The 13068-nt window shown below is 38.7% G+C and overlaps 1 protein-coding gene across 6 annotated transcripts; it reads left to right on the top strand.

The window, feature by feature from the left end:
* Nucleotides 1-2947: 2947 nt before the first annotated feature.
* LOC113036808 (arfaptin-2-like) lies at nucleotides 2948-11243 on the top strand. 6 transcript variants are annotated; one of them, XM_026193320.1, is made up of 10 exons: nucleotides 2979-3279; nucleotides 3367-3475; nucleotides 4145-4253; nucleotides 4690-4752; nucleotides 5686-5772; nucleotides 5913-6013; nucleotides 6145-6366; nucleotides 6440-6597; nucleotides 6684-6858; nucleotides 10467-11243. In XM_026193320.1, exons 2-10 carry the CDS (start codon nucleotides 3377-3379, stop codon nucleotides 10620-10622), a joined length of 1170 nt encoding a protein of 389 aa, XP_026049105.1. In that variant the 5' UTR covers nucleotides 2979-3279; nucleotides 3367-3376; the 3' UTR covers nucleotides 10623-11243. The 6 variants fall into 6 exon arrangements, with proteins under 6 accessions (XP_026049103.1, XP_026049105.1, XP_026049100.1 ...); XM_026193318.1 differs by lacking the exon at nucleotides 4690-4752 and having other exon boundaries at nucleotides 2948-3020; XM_026193315.1 differs by lacking the exon at nucleotides 4690-4752.
* Nucleotides 11244-13068: the final 1825 nt, after the last annotated feature.

A 13068-nucleotide genomic window follows, 5' to 3' on the forward strand; every position in this document is an offset into this window, starting at 1 on the left:
TACAATTCCAGCAATGTAACACAGACTAAGCAGCAGATTATAATAAGTATAAAAACATTTGTACATTTTCTGCTTCACCAAATTAATACATGAAAACGACCCATGACAATGCCACACACAGTTTGTGCATCATTCAGCGGCTTTAATGATTTGACAACGAATTTCACTTAAAACATGCTTTAAATGAAAGGATCAACGAAAATCTGGTGCTTCCAGCCAATCTTAAAACAAAATTCTGAACATAACCTTCTCCTGACCAGGTTATATGGTCAGAGTAAGTTACCATGGTGATTCAGCCAGGTATAGAGGCACTTTCATGACACAGATCCCTGTGGCTTTCAGCTTGACATAGCTTGCTAACCCACTAATCTCATTTGGTAGCACGCCCCTCTAGTGTGAAAGGAAGACAAAAAACATTTGTAATTTTTCTTTTACAAAGTATCTAAAACTATAAACATAGTATGCTTATTATACTTAGAATAGCTAAGTATACTACTATAGAGAGGGACTATGAGAGTTGTGAAAAGGATCCAAATATAGAACACCGATAACTGGCTTGCAAATGATTGGACAAAGACAAGTGATATTGCAGTGAGACAATACTGGGAATAAGGCACAGGTAAGACTATCAACAATAGTTGAAAACAATGAGGGTGGGGCCAACAATCACAGGAAAGACAAGGACAGGAAATATAACTAGGGCAAAATACATGATAACCTTTACAGTAAAACATGGGGCATGAGGACTAACACTTAACAAGAGCTGCAAAAGAATAATACATTTGGTTAAGGAGGGTTCCTAACTCAGTAGGACCCAGCCAGAAGTAATTGTCTGTCAGCCATAATAAATGAAGGTCTTTAAATGCTAAGGAAAGGTGCTTTGATGCCTCCTATATTACCCCCTTTGAGAAAAGGACACACTGGCCCATCCTTTATGAATGGAAAGGAAATAAATTTCTTTCTTTTTTGTGTGCTTTTCATTTATATCACCTGCATGAAACAACTGTGTAAGAACATACTGGTGTGAAGTCAGATTTTGTAGTCTTTAATTAATATGACAGACATCAGCTGTCACATCATTAATGAGTATAGTGTAACAACAGTTGGATTCTCTGCATAACACCCTTATTTTTCCTAAGTCTTCATGAATTCTCTTCCACATTCCTCCTAGACCTCACTGATGTTTTCCATCAGGTCTAGGTTAAGGAAAAGCAGGTAGGAGGTAAGTCGAACGTACCCATGTTGTTAAAGAGGAGAACGCAGGAAGACAAAAGCACTAACAGAGAGATGAGACACAATGAGACAAGAGAAGGAAACACTGAGGGCTCTGCAAACACAAAAAAGCCATAACAATAACAAATGAAAGCTGGAACCAAAACTGAGCATTATCACAAGAACTGAAACTCCTCCTATGACTATGACACATTCATTTTTCCATTTCTGGAAGACACACTGGTCTGAGCTCACCTTCTTTTCCCAGCTGTGACTATACAGATGCAATAGGCAGAAACACTGATATGCTTTGTTTGGAGTCGAGGTTTAGTTAGTTTGATCATTATGTTCAGTTTATTATTGCACTACTGCAACCTGGAGCACATCCCTTCGTTCAAAGCCACTATTTAAAGTTTGTGATAACTCTGCTCAATGTGTATTTATGATGCACATCAGAAAAGTGACTTCCGGTTTCAGGACCGCATGCAGGGCAGTTTTGCTGAATGCATGATTAATGGGACCACATCAAAAACTGTCTTAACTTTTCACACATGGCTGACTGCAATGTGGCATGGTCATGCTTGACAGATTGTCAGTTTTTGAAATACAAAAGTTTATGTAGGAAGAATTTCAACTGCAGTTTTGTGTATCTGGGGCAGGGATAAAAGGCTCACCTATACCGTTTGACCATCTTGACCTCGAGATTCCACCATGGTTCTACATACATCTAGTTCGTTTTGGACATGGGATGACATGATTGAGAATGTTTGAGGAAACAAGAAAATATACTTGGTGCAGCACGCAGTAGTCCAAGATGGTGCTAAAATAATATTAATTTGGAAGGAGAATCAAAGGCGGAGCACATACCCATGCCAGTCAAATCACTGCTGACAAGTGGATTGTTGATTGGGGAGGGGGGGGGAAACATGCATAACCTACATGATTTGCCATTTTGCCTGCTTTGATCCTAGAAATGCGCTTGTCAAATTCATGCTGTGTAGAATACTGAAAACGAAGGAGGAGATTTTTAGAAGTCTGGAAAATATGTCACTTGTAGGTAATCAGTGCATGGAGGAAAATTAACCATTAGGAATACATTGTGAGCGTGTGTGAAGGGTTGGTGCTCTGCTTCGAGCCGGAATAATTACAGAAAAACTTCTACATTTGGAGGCCATGTGCACTTTGCTTGCGTCCCTGATTGAAATAAATGAGGCAAATAATTGGAAGTGCGGCCAGTTTGCTAGGGTGAGGTCTATCTCAAAGCCTTTCACAACTCAAAACAAACGACTGTATTTATACAGTTTGATTTCAGGAGATATTGCAATCAATGGAACGATTAAGATGTAACAACCTAGGCTTTAATGATTAATACTCACAACATTTGAGGGACCAGAGCCATATTACTGATTGAGTTACTCTAGATTTGCCATGTTCTAGTTTCTCTCTACTGGGCCGTGAAGTGCTACTGACATCTTCAGGAGAAATCAGGTACTGCAGGTCAGAGGAAAACGCTACGTCAGCACCGTACGACGTGGAAGATGGGGGAGGCTTGACGACGATGATACGTTATTATTCTTCAAAATAAGAGCATCAAATTACAGTATCCCTCTCAGCCTGCTTTTTGACACATAAAGTACATTTAAAAACATACATTGTGCATTTCACTTGAAGCACAGTGCTTTTAAATGGAACCTAATGTGACGCACAACAAAAATAAAAATCACGAAAACCTTTATTCCGAAGTCGTACTATTAAAGCTGCGACCTGGCTGGATGCAGGGATTTTCTGTCTGAATTCTATGGAAGCAGGTAGATGATCATGTGAACGATTCAGGATGAGTAATCATGGATGTAGTATGGGATACTAAGTAAAAACAGCGGTGCCTCCGTTTAATTTATGTTGTATTTCAAGGCTACTGCCCGCGCGACTTGTTTAGTCTTTCTGGCGACTGAAACTTGGCTCCAGTCTCAGCTACAGTGGTGAGGATTTGAAGCTAGCTGTCAGGTAGTAGCCCACTAGCAAGCCACATCAGCACCGTTGCTATTGGTCAATCACGTTAGCATCAGTGTAAGCCAGCTGTTATTCTGTGTCGATGTAGGCTAGCATTGTTCTGTTTTTCTCCCCCAGCTTTATGTGCTATTGTCTTTCTTGCAGAGATTTCATTATGGCAGACAGTATCATGAGCAAGGCTGCAACCATGGAGATCCCCATTAACAGCAATGGAGACACAGGCACTCTCCCAGAGGATGACAGTCTGGAGCAGGTCAGTGATGCTTCATCTCACCTCACTCACTGTGGAAATGAATAATGCTATTTTGCTTATAACAGTATCTAGTTTCCCTAAATTTTGCGTGATTGTACAGTTCATGGCTGGTTAGGCCAAATGTTACCCTACCATGTAAAGGCCTGTAGCTAGGGACAGTAGATGTGTACCTCCAACCCGATAACGTTGAATCGTTCAGAGCACCTACAGGAGGAAACTGTGACATAAATGAGCGTTTGTATGACAAACTGTCAGTAAAATTAAAAGGTTGGTGCACCATTTGTAAAGCCCATTGGGATTAAGAAAGCTACACCAGCAATGACATTAGTAGCATTAGAATAAGCAATACTGAGGCCTCTATAATGAAATGTATGACTACTACAAGTAATATTATTATTTTTAGCTCATAATCAAATGTTTTGTATGTTATCTGTCTGCACGTCAGCTTTACAAAAAATAGATTCTGTTCATTTTAACTAAAAGTTATGGATGACATACATTTATGTTTATGTTTAAGATTAAGATTACTGCTTTGTGGGTCTGACCAAGATAAATAAAATTACATTGTTTCATAAAATGATCAAGTGTGCTCAGCATTTTTGTGCACCTTAACATCCATGCAGATACTTTGAAAAAGCTAATAAATTGTGTTTATCTGTTTTAACTCAGGATCTGCAGCAGGTGATGGTGTCTGGACCCAACCTGAATGAAACCAGTATTGTCTCTGGAGGTTATGGAGGACCTGCAGGGGGCATCATCCCAACCAGCAGTATCAAAGGTACTTTTAGCAAACCATGCTTCCATTCTCTGCAGGTATTGCTTTGTTGTTTATTCTTCTAAGTAATATCTGCAGGGATATTACAAATTTAAAGGTGCATTAAGTACAAGTTGCTGTTCAGTAAGTAATTTTCATGCTAAAACGCACACATCAGTTGAACAGGATTTTTAATAAGTACAGTTGACCCGGCAACTCCTTTTCCAGGGGCTGACAGACACAAATACCCTTAAAGATATTTTGTTTCACGATGTTCTGGCTGTTGTTAGATAAAGGCTGTGTCAGAGATCAGTGCTTGTACTGTCTTTCAGTTACTGAAAGAGGTTGATACTTAGTGCATCTTTTAAGAAACAATAGCAGGAGCTTTTCTTTGTGTGTCACAAGAGAGCTGCTGACCTGCAGTCTCCTGGTTTATGTCACAAACATCCATATTCCTTAGGACCCGCAGTTTACTTCAACCCCGAGTATCTGGACAGAAGACAAGCCCCTGCACCAGGACCAGGTGGCTGTGTATTCTAATAACCCCTTTCTTTCTTATTTAACCTTGATATGTTGGTCTTATTTGCCCCCTTGTAAGAGGTTTTGAGGCTTGATGAGCGGACTTGTATGTAACCTTGCTTGTACCTACCGAACTCTGCCACTGAACAGCTTCAGCAAGAAGTAATGTTTTGGCACCTTTCAAAAATAGGAATGAACTAACCAGATATTACAGGGCTGTCACATTCAATGTTGTGTTGATGTCTAAAAAAAAATCTGTTCTGTTCTGTACTTTGAAATGCACTTTGACCATTTTGCCAGTACTTGCATCTCATCCCATGAATTCCATTTTCATCTTCTTTTTTTAATGCTTTTATTGTGCATGTGAAGCCTGCCTGGTGGATTATTATTTACTTCAAAACCCCTCTAACCCTGCTCTTTATGTGTCCTCCACTGCAGAGCATAACAGTTTTTAAGCTCCTTTTGGACTTTCACTCCTTTTCCGTGGGTGGCTTCATGTCTGAATGCACAGCGTATAGCAGCGCACTTTCTCCATGATCATTTACAAATCAAAGAAAGTGCACAGATTTACACATGTTGTGTGAATGCAGTATGTCACATTTCATGACTTAAGTACCACTGACACAGGATTGATCTGGATATAAGAGCATTGTGTAACATAATATCCAGTCCAGTTACCATGGTTATTTCTACAAATATTGTGGGAATGCTTGAAGATTCACACAGAAGCTACCTATGTCTGAATGACTGAATTACTTCAACAGATTAATGAAGCCAGCAATTCTACAAATCCCATGTCAGAAAGGGGCTTCGGTCTTCATGCTCTGCTGTTCTGCGGCATATCTCACTCCCAAGCTGCTCTGGCATGTTTCACTACAGTCATTTTTACATGTCTTCCTCTCATTCTTACTCTATATCACCGGCATGTTCATTTCAGACATTCGCATGAAATCCAGGGGTGTTAACTTGCCTAAAAGTCAATCTGCAGCAAGTCGACTTGCCCACCACACAGAGCAGCATCCAGGTATCACCATGCTCATCACCCTGTCCACACTGTCCTCACTTATTTTCTGTAAACCACTGCCTTAAAAACTTCTCCTCATAGAAGAAGCTCCAGTACTGTGTACACTGTGTGTTTATTTCTAGCTTTTATGTTCTTTTTAGGGTCGTCGAACCATAACACAAATTCAACTGAAGAAGTTTCTCGTGGTGTAGCAGTGGAGAAACTGGACAGTGTGAAGAAATGGGGCATAAACACGTACAAGGTATTCTGCACTATGTGTGCATGCTGTGTTTTTAAAATGGAATAGATATGCTTGGATATGTCTGTGTTCCAAAGACTACATCAGGTTGCGTTGACACCGTGTGCTGTTCTCTGTTCATATTCATTGCGCAGTGTACAAAGCAGATGTTCTCAGAAAAGTTTGGCCGAGGCTCACGGACAGTAGACCTGGAACTTGAGGCTCAGATTGACGTGTTAAGAGACACGAAGAGCAAGTATGAAAACATCCTAAGACTGGCCACCGCTCTCACCGATCACTTTCAAAGAATTGTGCAGACGCAGCAGGCTCTAGGAGATGCCTTCACTGACCTCAGCCAGAAGTCCCCAGAGTTGCAGGTATAGTATTGCAGAATCTCCCCATATGACATGTCATGACATTGGCAGGTAAAACCTCTGTATTTCTCTGCAGGATGAGTTTGGGTATAATGCAGAAACACAAAAGCTGTTGTGTAAGAATGGCGAGGCTCTGCTTGGTGCCATCAACTTCTTCGTATCCAGTGTCAACACACTGGTCAACAAAACAATGGAAGATACTTTGATGACGATTAAGCAGTACGAAAATGCAAGGTATTGAACTACTAAGATGTACAACCATTAAGTGGTTAAACTTAATGGTTGCCTAGAAAATAATTCAGTCTTGTGTTTGTGTTCAGACTTGAGTTTGATGCCTATCGCTCTGATCTGGAGGAACTGAGTTTGGGACCAAGGGATGCAGCTGGCGTGGTTCGCATTGAGATGGCTCAGCATGAGTACCAGATCCACAGAGACAAATATGAAAGGCTGCGTAGTGATGTCACCATCAAGCTTAAATTCCTGGAAGAAAACAAGGTTCAGATTACAGTCTAGTTTTATTCTTGAAATCCCTGCATGTTTAAAGAGTGCAGTCCTCTGAATTATTATTCTTTTTAGCTCTAGTAGTGAAAGATAGTGATATAAGTATAACTTCTTCACTTTTTTGGGCAAAGTTGGCACTTTTTTTCCCCCTCAGATTTCCTCGTTACACTGCACATGCAGGTTTTATGTCCCAGACCATTTCAATTAATTTGGGTATTTTTTTTTAAGTCATTATCTAAAGAAGTGGTTAAAGCATTTCAAGATCGCTGCTGAATAGCAAGCCTTGCTTCTAGGAGATAATCCCAGTGTCCACACTCAGAGACTTACCAACTTTGTGGCACATTTGTGCTAAAGCCTTTGAGGGCTTAAGGCTGCCCCACTGTCAAATCAAGCGCATGAGGGCTCTCTGGCAGATTTCTTGAGGTCTTATGCATACTTTCTGAATTTCTGCAGACTATACCTAAGGGTACCTTTAGGTTAAACTTAAAAAGAAAAGTATGAGGAAACAACAAACAGACACACAGGACCAGGCAACCCAAAGGTTGCAATAATATTTAGATTTAAATCAGGGCAGTACAACCTCTCCTTTATTGCACACAAATTTAATTCATTAATCTTTTTTATAGTGTTTAAAATGCTGTCCCATTCCTTTTTTCATACCATTTTTATTCCTTGTGAAATTACACACTCAGGCTCTGCAGTTTTGCTTGCAGGTGATGACATTTACATTTTTGAGGGTTGAATACTTAGGAAGGGTACAGGGACTGGTTTTGGCTCCAGTGATTTTTACCTCCAATCATGCAGCATTGGTAACCACATGACATCAGTGTTGTTGACATCATTGTGGTTTCACATGAAGCAAAGCCTAGATTAAACCACACCCAAAGTCAGGGTTCATTCATGGATGATGTGGTTTTGAAACAGGCTAGGCACTTGCAAACATTAAGGGCACAAACAACTGCCTTTAGCAGTATGATATGCCTCCTTAAAAACAGCTGGTCGTAATAGTTTTGAGATGGTCATTCTGAACGTGGAAAAAAAACACAAAAAACCCCCAATCATATTTAAAATATAATACTAAAATACTGTGTCTTGCCAATGCCTCTTCTAAGTTGCTTGAAGGATACCCATGTTACTGTGTTGAGTGAGCACAGTGTTGAATATAACTGCTATCATTATACAGCAAAAAGAAGGAATCTTTTGCATTTCTGCTACTTTCAAGGTAAAACCTCAATTAGAACTTATATTAGCAGAAAAAAGAGCTGCCCTTGCCGAGAGACTTAATCTCTCTAGTGTGTGCCTGCATCTGCCCAGGGGCCTCCTCTTGACAGGAATGACTAAAGCATCTCAACTATGAGATGTCCTAGTTGGATGCCCAAACGTCCTTAACTGGCTCCTTACTTGGAGGAGTGAAAGTAAAGCAAAGTAAAATTGAATATATAGCACCTTTAAAGATAAATATCACAAAGTGCTTCATCACAAAAACATAAAGTAAGTTTAAAAATGAGTTTTTAGCTGCTTTTTAAAAGAGACCACAGAGTCCACAGATCTTAAGCTCAGTGGGAGAGAGTTCCCAGTGTCTGGGGAACACTGCTGAAAAACCTCAGTCGCCTTTAGTTCTCAGTCTTTTGTGAAGCAAAACCAATAGACCCTGATCACATGACCTCAGAGACCTGCTGGTGATGTATGAATGTAAAATTTGACTCATGTACACTGATGCTTGATCATGCAGAGCTCTAAAAGTCAGCGCTAGAATCTTAAAGCGCACTCTGAAGGTTAATGGCGAGCCAGTACAACTGAATTAGTATCAGTATGACATTTGAGTACTTGGAAGACTCAGTCAGCAGTGTTGTAGCTGCATGCTGAGCAAGCTGCAGACATCTCCGGGAAGATTTGTTGAAACAAGTAAACACCGAATTGCAAAAATCTAAAAGTGATGAAATAAAGGCATGAGTATGAATTTCCAGTTTAGAGCCTGAACGACTGAAACTCACCTGGGAAATTTTTCTCAACTGGTAAAAGCAAGAGCGAACCACGTCAGCTTCCAGGGACAAAGCTGAGTCAAAAATGACCTCAAGGTTCCTGATGGAAGATTTATCAGATGTGACAAGGGGACCTAGAATCTCCATTACCTTAAGCACAGATCTGACAGGGGCACAAACAAGGACTTCTGTTTCCTCTTCAGTAAGCTGGAGAAAATTGCCATCCATCCAACCTTTAATACAGTCTAATCATTTATGCAAGATGTCTAAGTCACAGTAGAAACATCTTGGGCTTAGAAGAGATATTTAACTGAAAGTCATCTGTGTAGCAGTGACAATAAATGTCATTTAAAAGTGCTCAAAATATGCTGAAGATGGAACAGATAGACAAAATAAGAGCTCCATAACAGAACCTCGTGACACACAGTAGACAAGAGAAGTGGAGAATCATGTCATGGTCAGCAGTATCAAAGGCAGAGGTCAGGTCCAGCATCAGCAAAACAACATTCTCCTGCATCGCTTTGCATAGAAATGTCACTGGAGACTAAAGAGAGCTGTTTTGGTGGAATGAGCTCTATGAAAGCCAGATTTAAATGTACCAAGAATGCTGCATTTGTCTAAAAGAGATGTATGCTACTTGGTCTCAACCTTTTCTAAACTGCTACCAATAAACAGTCATTTTTAGATTGGTGTATAACTTTGAGGATGAGAAGAGTCAATTTTATTTATTTATTTATTTTTTTTTTTTTAAGAGATTGAATGGCATCTTTCTTAAAATAAGCAGAGACTCGGCCGAAGAGCAGTGGAGCACTAGTTATATAGAGCACACGGGGGCCGATAGACTGAAAGACAGTTTTGAACAAAGATGCAGGTAAAATGTTGAGGATGCTTCGAATCAGCTACTATAAATAGTGGCTAAAATTAGTGACCCATATTTTAGAACCCAGCAACTCTCCAGAAGAAGCTAATTTCTGCTACTTGTATTCACAGTCTCCCTCTTTCAGTCAATACTCCGAGGTTGGGTCCCTAGGTAAGGGTGGAAATGCACATCGATAGCTTTGCTTTCACACTTAGATCTCTCTTTACCACAACAGACTAATACAGCGTCAATCTCCTGCACTACTCTTTCCTCACTCATGAACAAGACTCCAAGATACTTAAAACCACAGGGCCTGGATGGGCACAGCCCAAAAGCAGTACATCAGCAATCCCTCCTGTGGGGCCATCACTTGCAGAAAGGGGCTGTAGGAGTTCGGTGTTTTGTGGATCAGACAGTAGTTGGGGTGAAGGTCCTGGCACTCTGATCCCTGGTTAATAAATCTGGCTTTAGGAAAATGAAATGTCACTCATGACAAGAACTGTTAAAAAAACATGGAAATTCTTGCCAGATAAATGTAAAATAGCAAATAAATTCAAGTTAAACTTAAGATAGTATTTTCTGAGATCTTTAAAACGGCCTGCTTGACTCCTGAGAATAGGCTTCAGAGGAATGTGCAAGTTATTTTTAGGAATGTATTCCGAGCAGTTGGTGATCCAAATAAATGTCTGCAGGCTGTGCTTTCATGTAAACACCTGAAACCATGTTTGTAATGTCATTTTCTCTCCTCTCTTTTCTTCTAGGTGAAGGTGATGCACAAGCAGCTGCTTCTCTTCCATAATGCCATCTCCGCTTATTTTGCTGGCAACCAGCAGCAGTTAGAACAAACTCTTATACAGTTCAATGTAAAGTTAAAGCCCCCAGGATCAGATAAGCCATCGTGGCTGGAGGAGCAGTAATATGCATCCAGGGTTCAGCATTTTGACATGTACGGTTTCATGCTGGCATTGTGGTTAGATGGCGAATTTAAATGGATAAAGGAGTATATTGTAGAATAAGTAGCAGCCAGATATAGCTCTTTTGTAATGTTTTTCAGTATGATTTATTACATAGATGGACAACTTTTTAAGTTGTTCTTATGTTGTTTTATGTTAAATCACAAAATTACCCCATGTTATTTTCTTACTCTTTAGTTAGCACAATCATTTCCATCTCTTATATATGTACAGGATAGTCAACTATTGTCGAGATTCTCCTTTGCAGTTTGCACATGCATTATTTTGATGTATTTGTATTGTTGTGTAAGGTTCCCTTTTAATATTTCAGTGTACATCAAATAGGAGGAATTCTTAAAAAAAATAGCAAGTCAGCAGGGTACTGCTACAATGTTCAGAAATTATATTTATTTTCCTTATGCACATGTGATCATGAGATCAATTTTAACACTTTTGAGTCAAACACATCAGAATATAGATTCATTTTTAAAATTGCCCCGCTATGTTTCTACTGTCACTGTTAAAATCCCTGCCTGAATGGTCAGTTTACAGTTTCTGTAGAAGGGGAATATATATACAGTAAAAAAAAAAAAAAAAAAAAAAAATATATATATATATATATATATATATATATATATATATATATATATATATATATATATATATATATATATATATATATATATATATATATATATATATATATATAAAATCTCAAACATGATTTTTCTCTAACCTAATATACTGTCATAATTATTTTACACCTAAATTTTGGATACAGTGTTAGATCAAGTCCAGCACCATTGCAACTATCTGTCTTTTTTACTCTGGAGTTTACACATGGAAACAAGCCTGAACAAACATGACATTTGTGTTTAACAGCAAATCCCCATCAATTCCTAATCTAATCAGATCTCAACAATCATAAAGAAATCCGTATCAAAACATGGCACGCAGCCAGTGTTGCAGTGACTGTAGGAGCTGGCATTGTGCATCTGCAAAACTTCCTTTTGAAATACTAAATGGGAATAGTGGATCAAGGTGCACTTTAGGTTACAGTACAAGTGTCAGCGTCATCAAAAACAGAATGTATGAGTTCATTTGTTATAGTTTGCATTATTTATTTACCTGTTTGTAACATAATTTGTATGTTACTTAGATTGTTTTAGTCAGCTGATTGTCTTTATCTTCTGCAAATCCAATAAAGTCTGCTGGATGTTTTGTTTCACTTAGATGTGCTTTCGACACAGGGGCTGTCAGTTTCGTATGGTTACAGTTCACAGTATGTATGTAAAGAAAACTCACAATATTCAGTATGTAATTTTAATTATGTACATGATAAAATATATCTGCAACATGCTTTCAGTGGATTACCTTATTTCTTATTCCTTAAAATACACCTTTTTTTTTTTCCTGAAAGTTTGCTTAAGGTTTTTGATGTTGGCTTAAAAGAATGAGACAGGGCGACCAGAAGTAGCCTAAAGAAACTGAATGTTTTCTTTGAGGTGGTGTATGCAGTGAATAAAGCCATCAATCTGTCAATATTAGAATCACAGACATGATTGCTTTTTCAAGCTTCTCTGCCATTAATACAAATAGATTTTTAATGGTCACAGTGCTCTCAGATAAAATCAGAATAAGAGATTAAGGTTAAGAGATTAGATTATAACACACTCTTATCTAATCTTACCTTTATAAGTTATATAATATGATAGTTTGTTGTGGTCACACATTTGGTCTTGTAATTAAGTCTTAAATATATTCTTTACTGTCAGTCCCTTCAGACTTCCCTCAGTATCGCTTTCACTTCCTGCTTAAAATCTTATTTTATCCCAAAGGTCATTTTCCATTGGAAAAGGCAAACAACATGCAAGTTTTCCTCAGTATCTGAGAAAATCCCATGGCTTGCATACTAACACTGTTTAACGCACTGCAGACAATTTGCGGGATGATTTGAAGTATCGATCTTGAAAAATGTTTATGCCAATTTTCTATCATAATATGACTTACAGTCCTGTTTTATTATTATTTATTTTATTATTTATTTATTTTTTGCCTGTCCCGTTTGGCTCTTTTGCCATCAGAATTATTGTCTAAAGGCAAAGAAAGATGCCCAACGGATTTACTTTACCAAATTGACCATCCCAGCCTTGCCATAATGGTCCATTTGATTCACCTTTTATTGTGTATTTTATTTTCACTTGTTGAATACGGGACAGACTTGACTGGGGGAAAGAAGGGGAAAAAGAAAGAGGGAAAGAGAAACAGCTGAGAAGAGGGACGGGGGAGAAGGGCAAAAAACAAAAACCAACAGAACGGGCAGAAAAAAAAAAGAGAGAAAAAAATGCATATATCGATCACCTGGATCACCTGTTGAGAAAGAAAAAAGAAAACAAGCAGAAGAGAACAA

This window comes from Astatotilapia calliptera, chromosome 14 (assembly GCF_900246225.1).
Source record: "Astatotilapia calliptera chromosome 14, fAstCal1.2, whole genome shotgun sequence".
Classification (NCBI taxonomy): Eukaryota; Metazoa; Chordata; class Actinopteri; order Cichliformes; family Cichlidae; genus Astatotilapia; species Astatotilapia calliptera.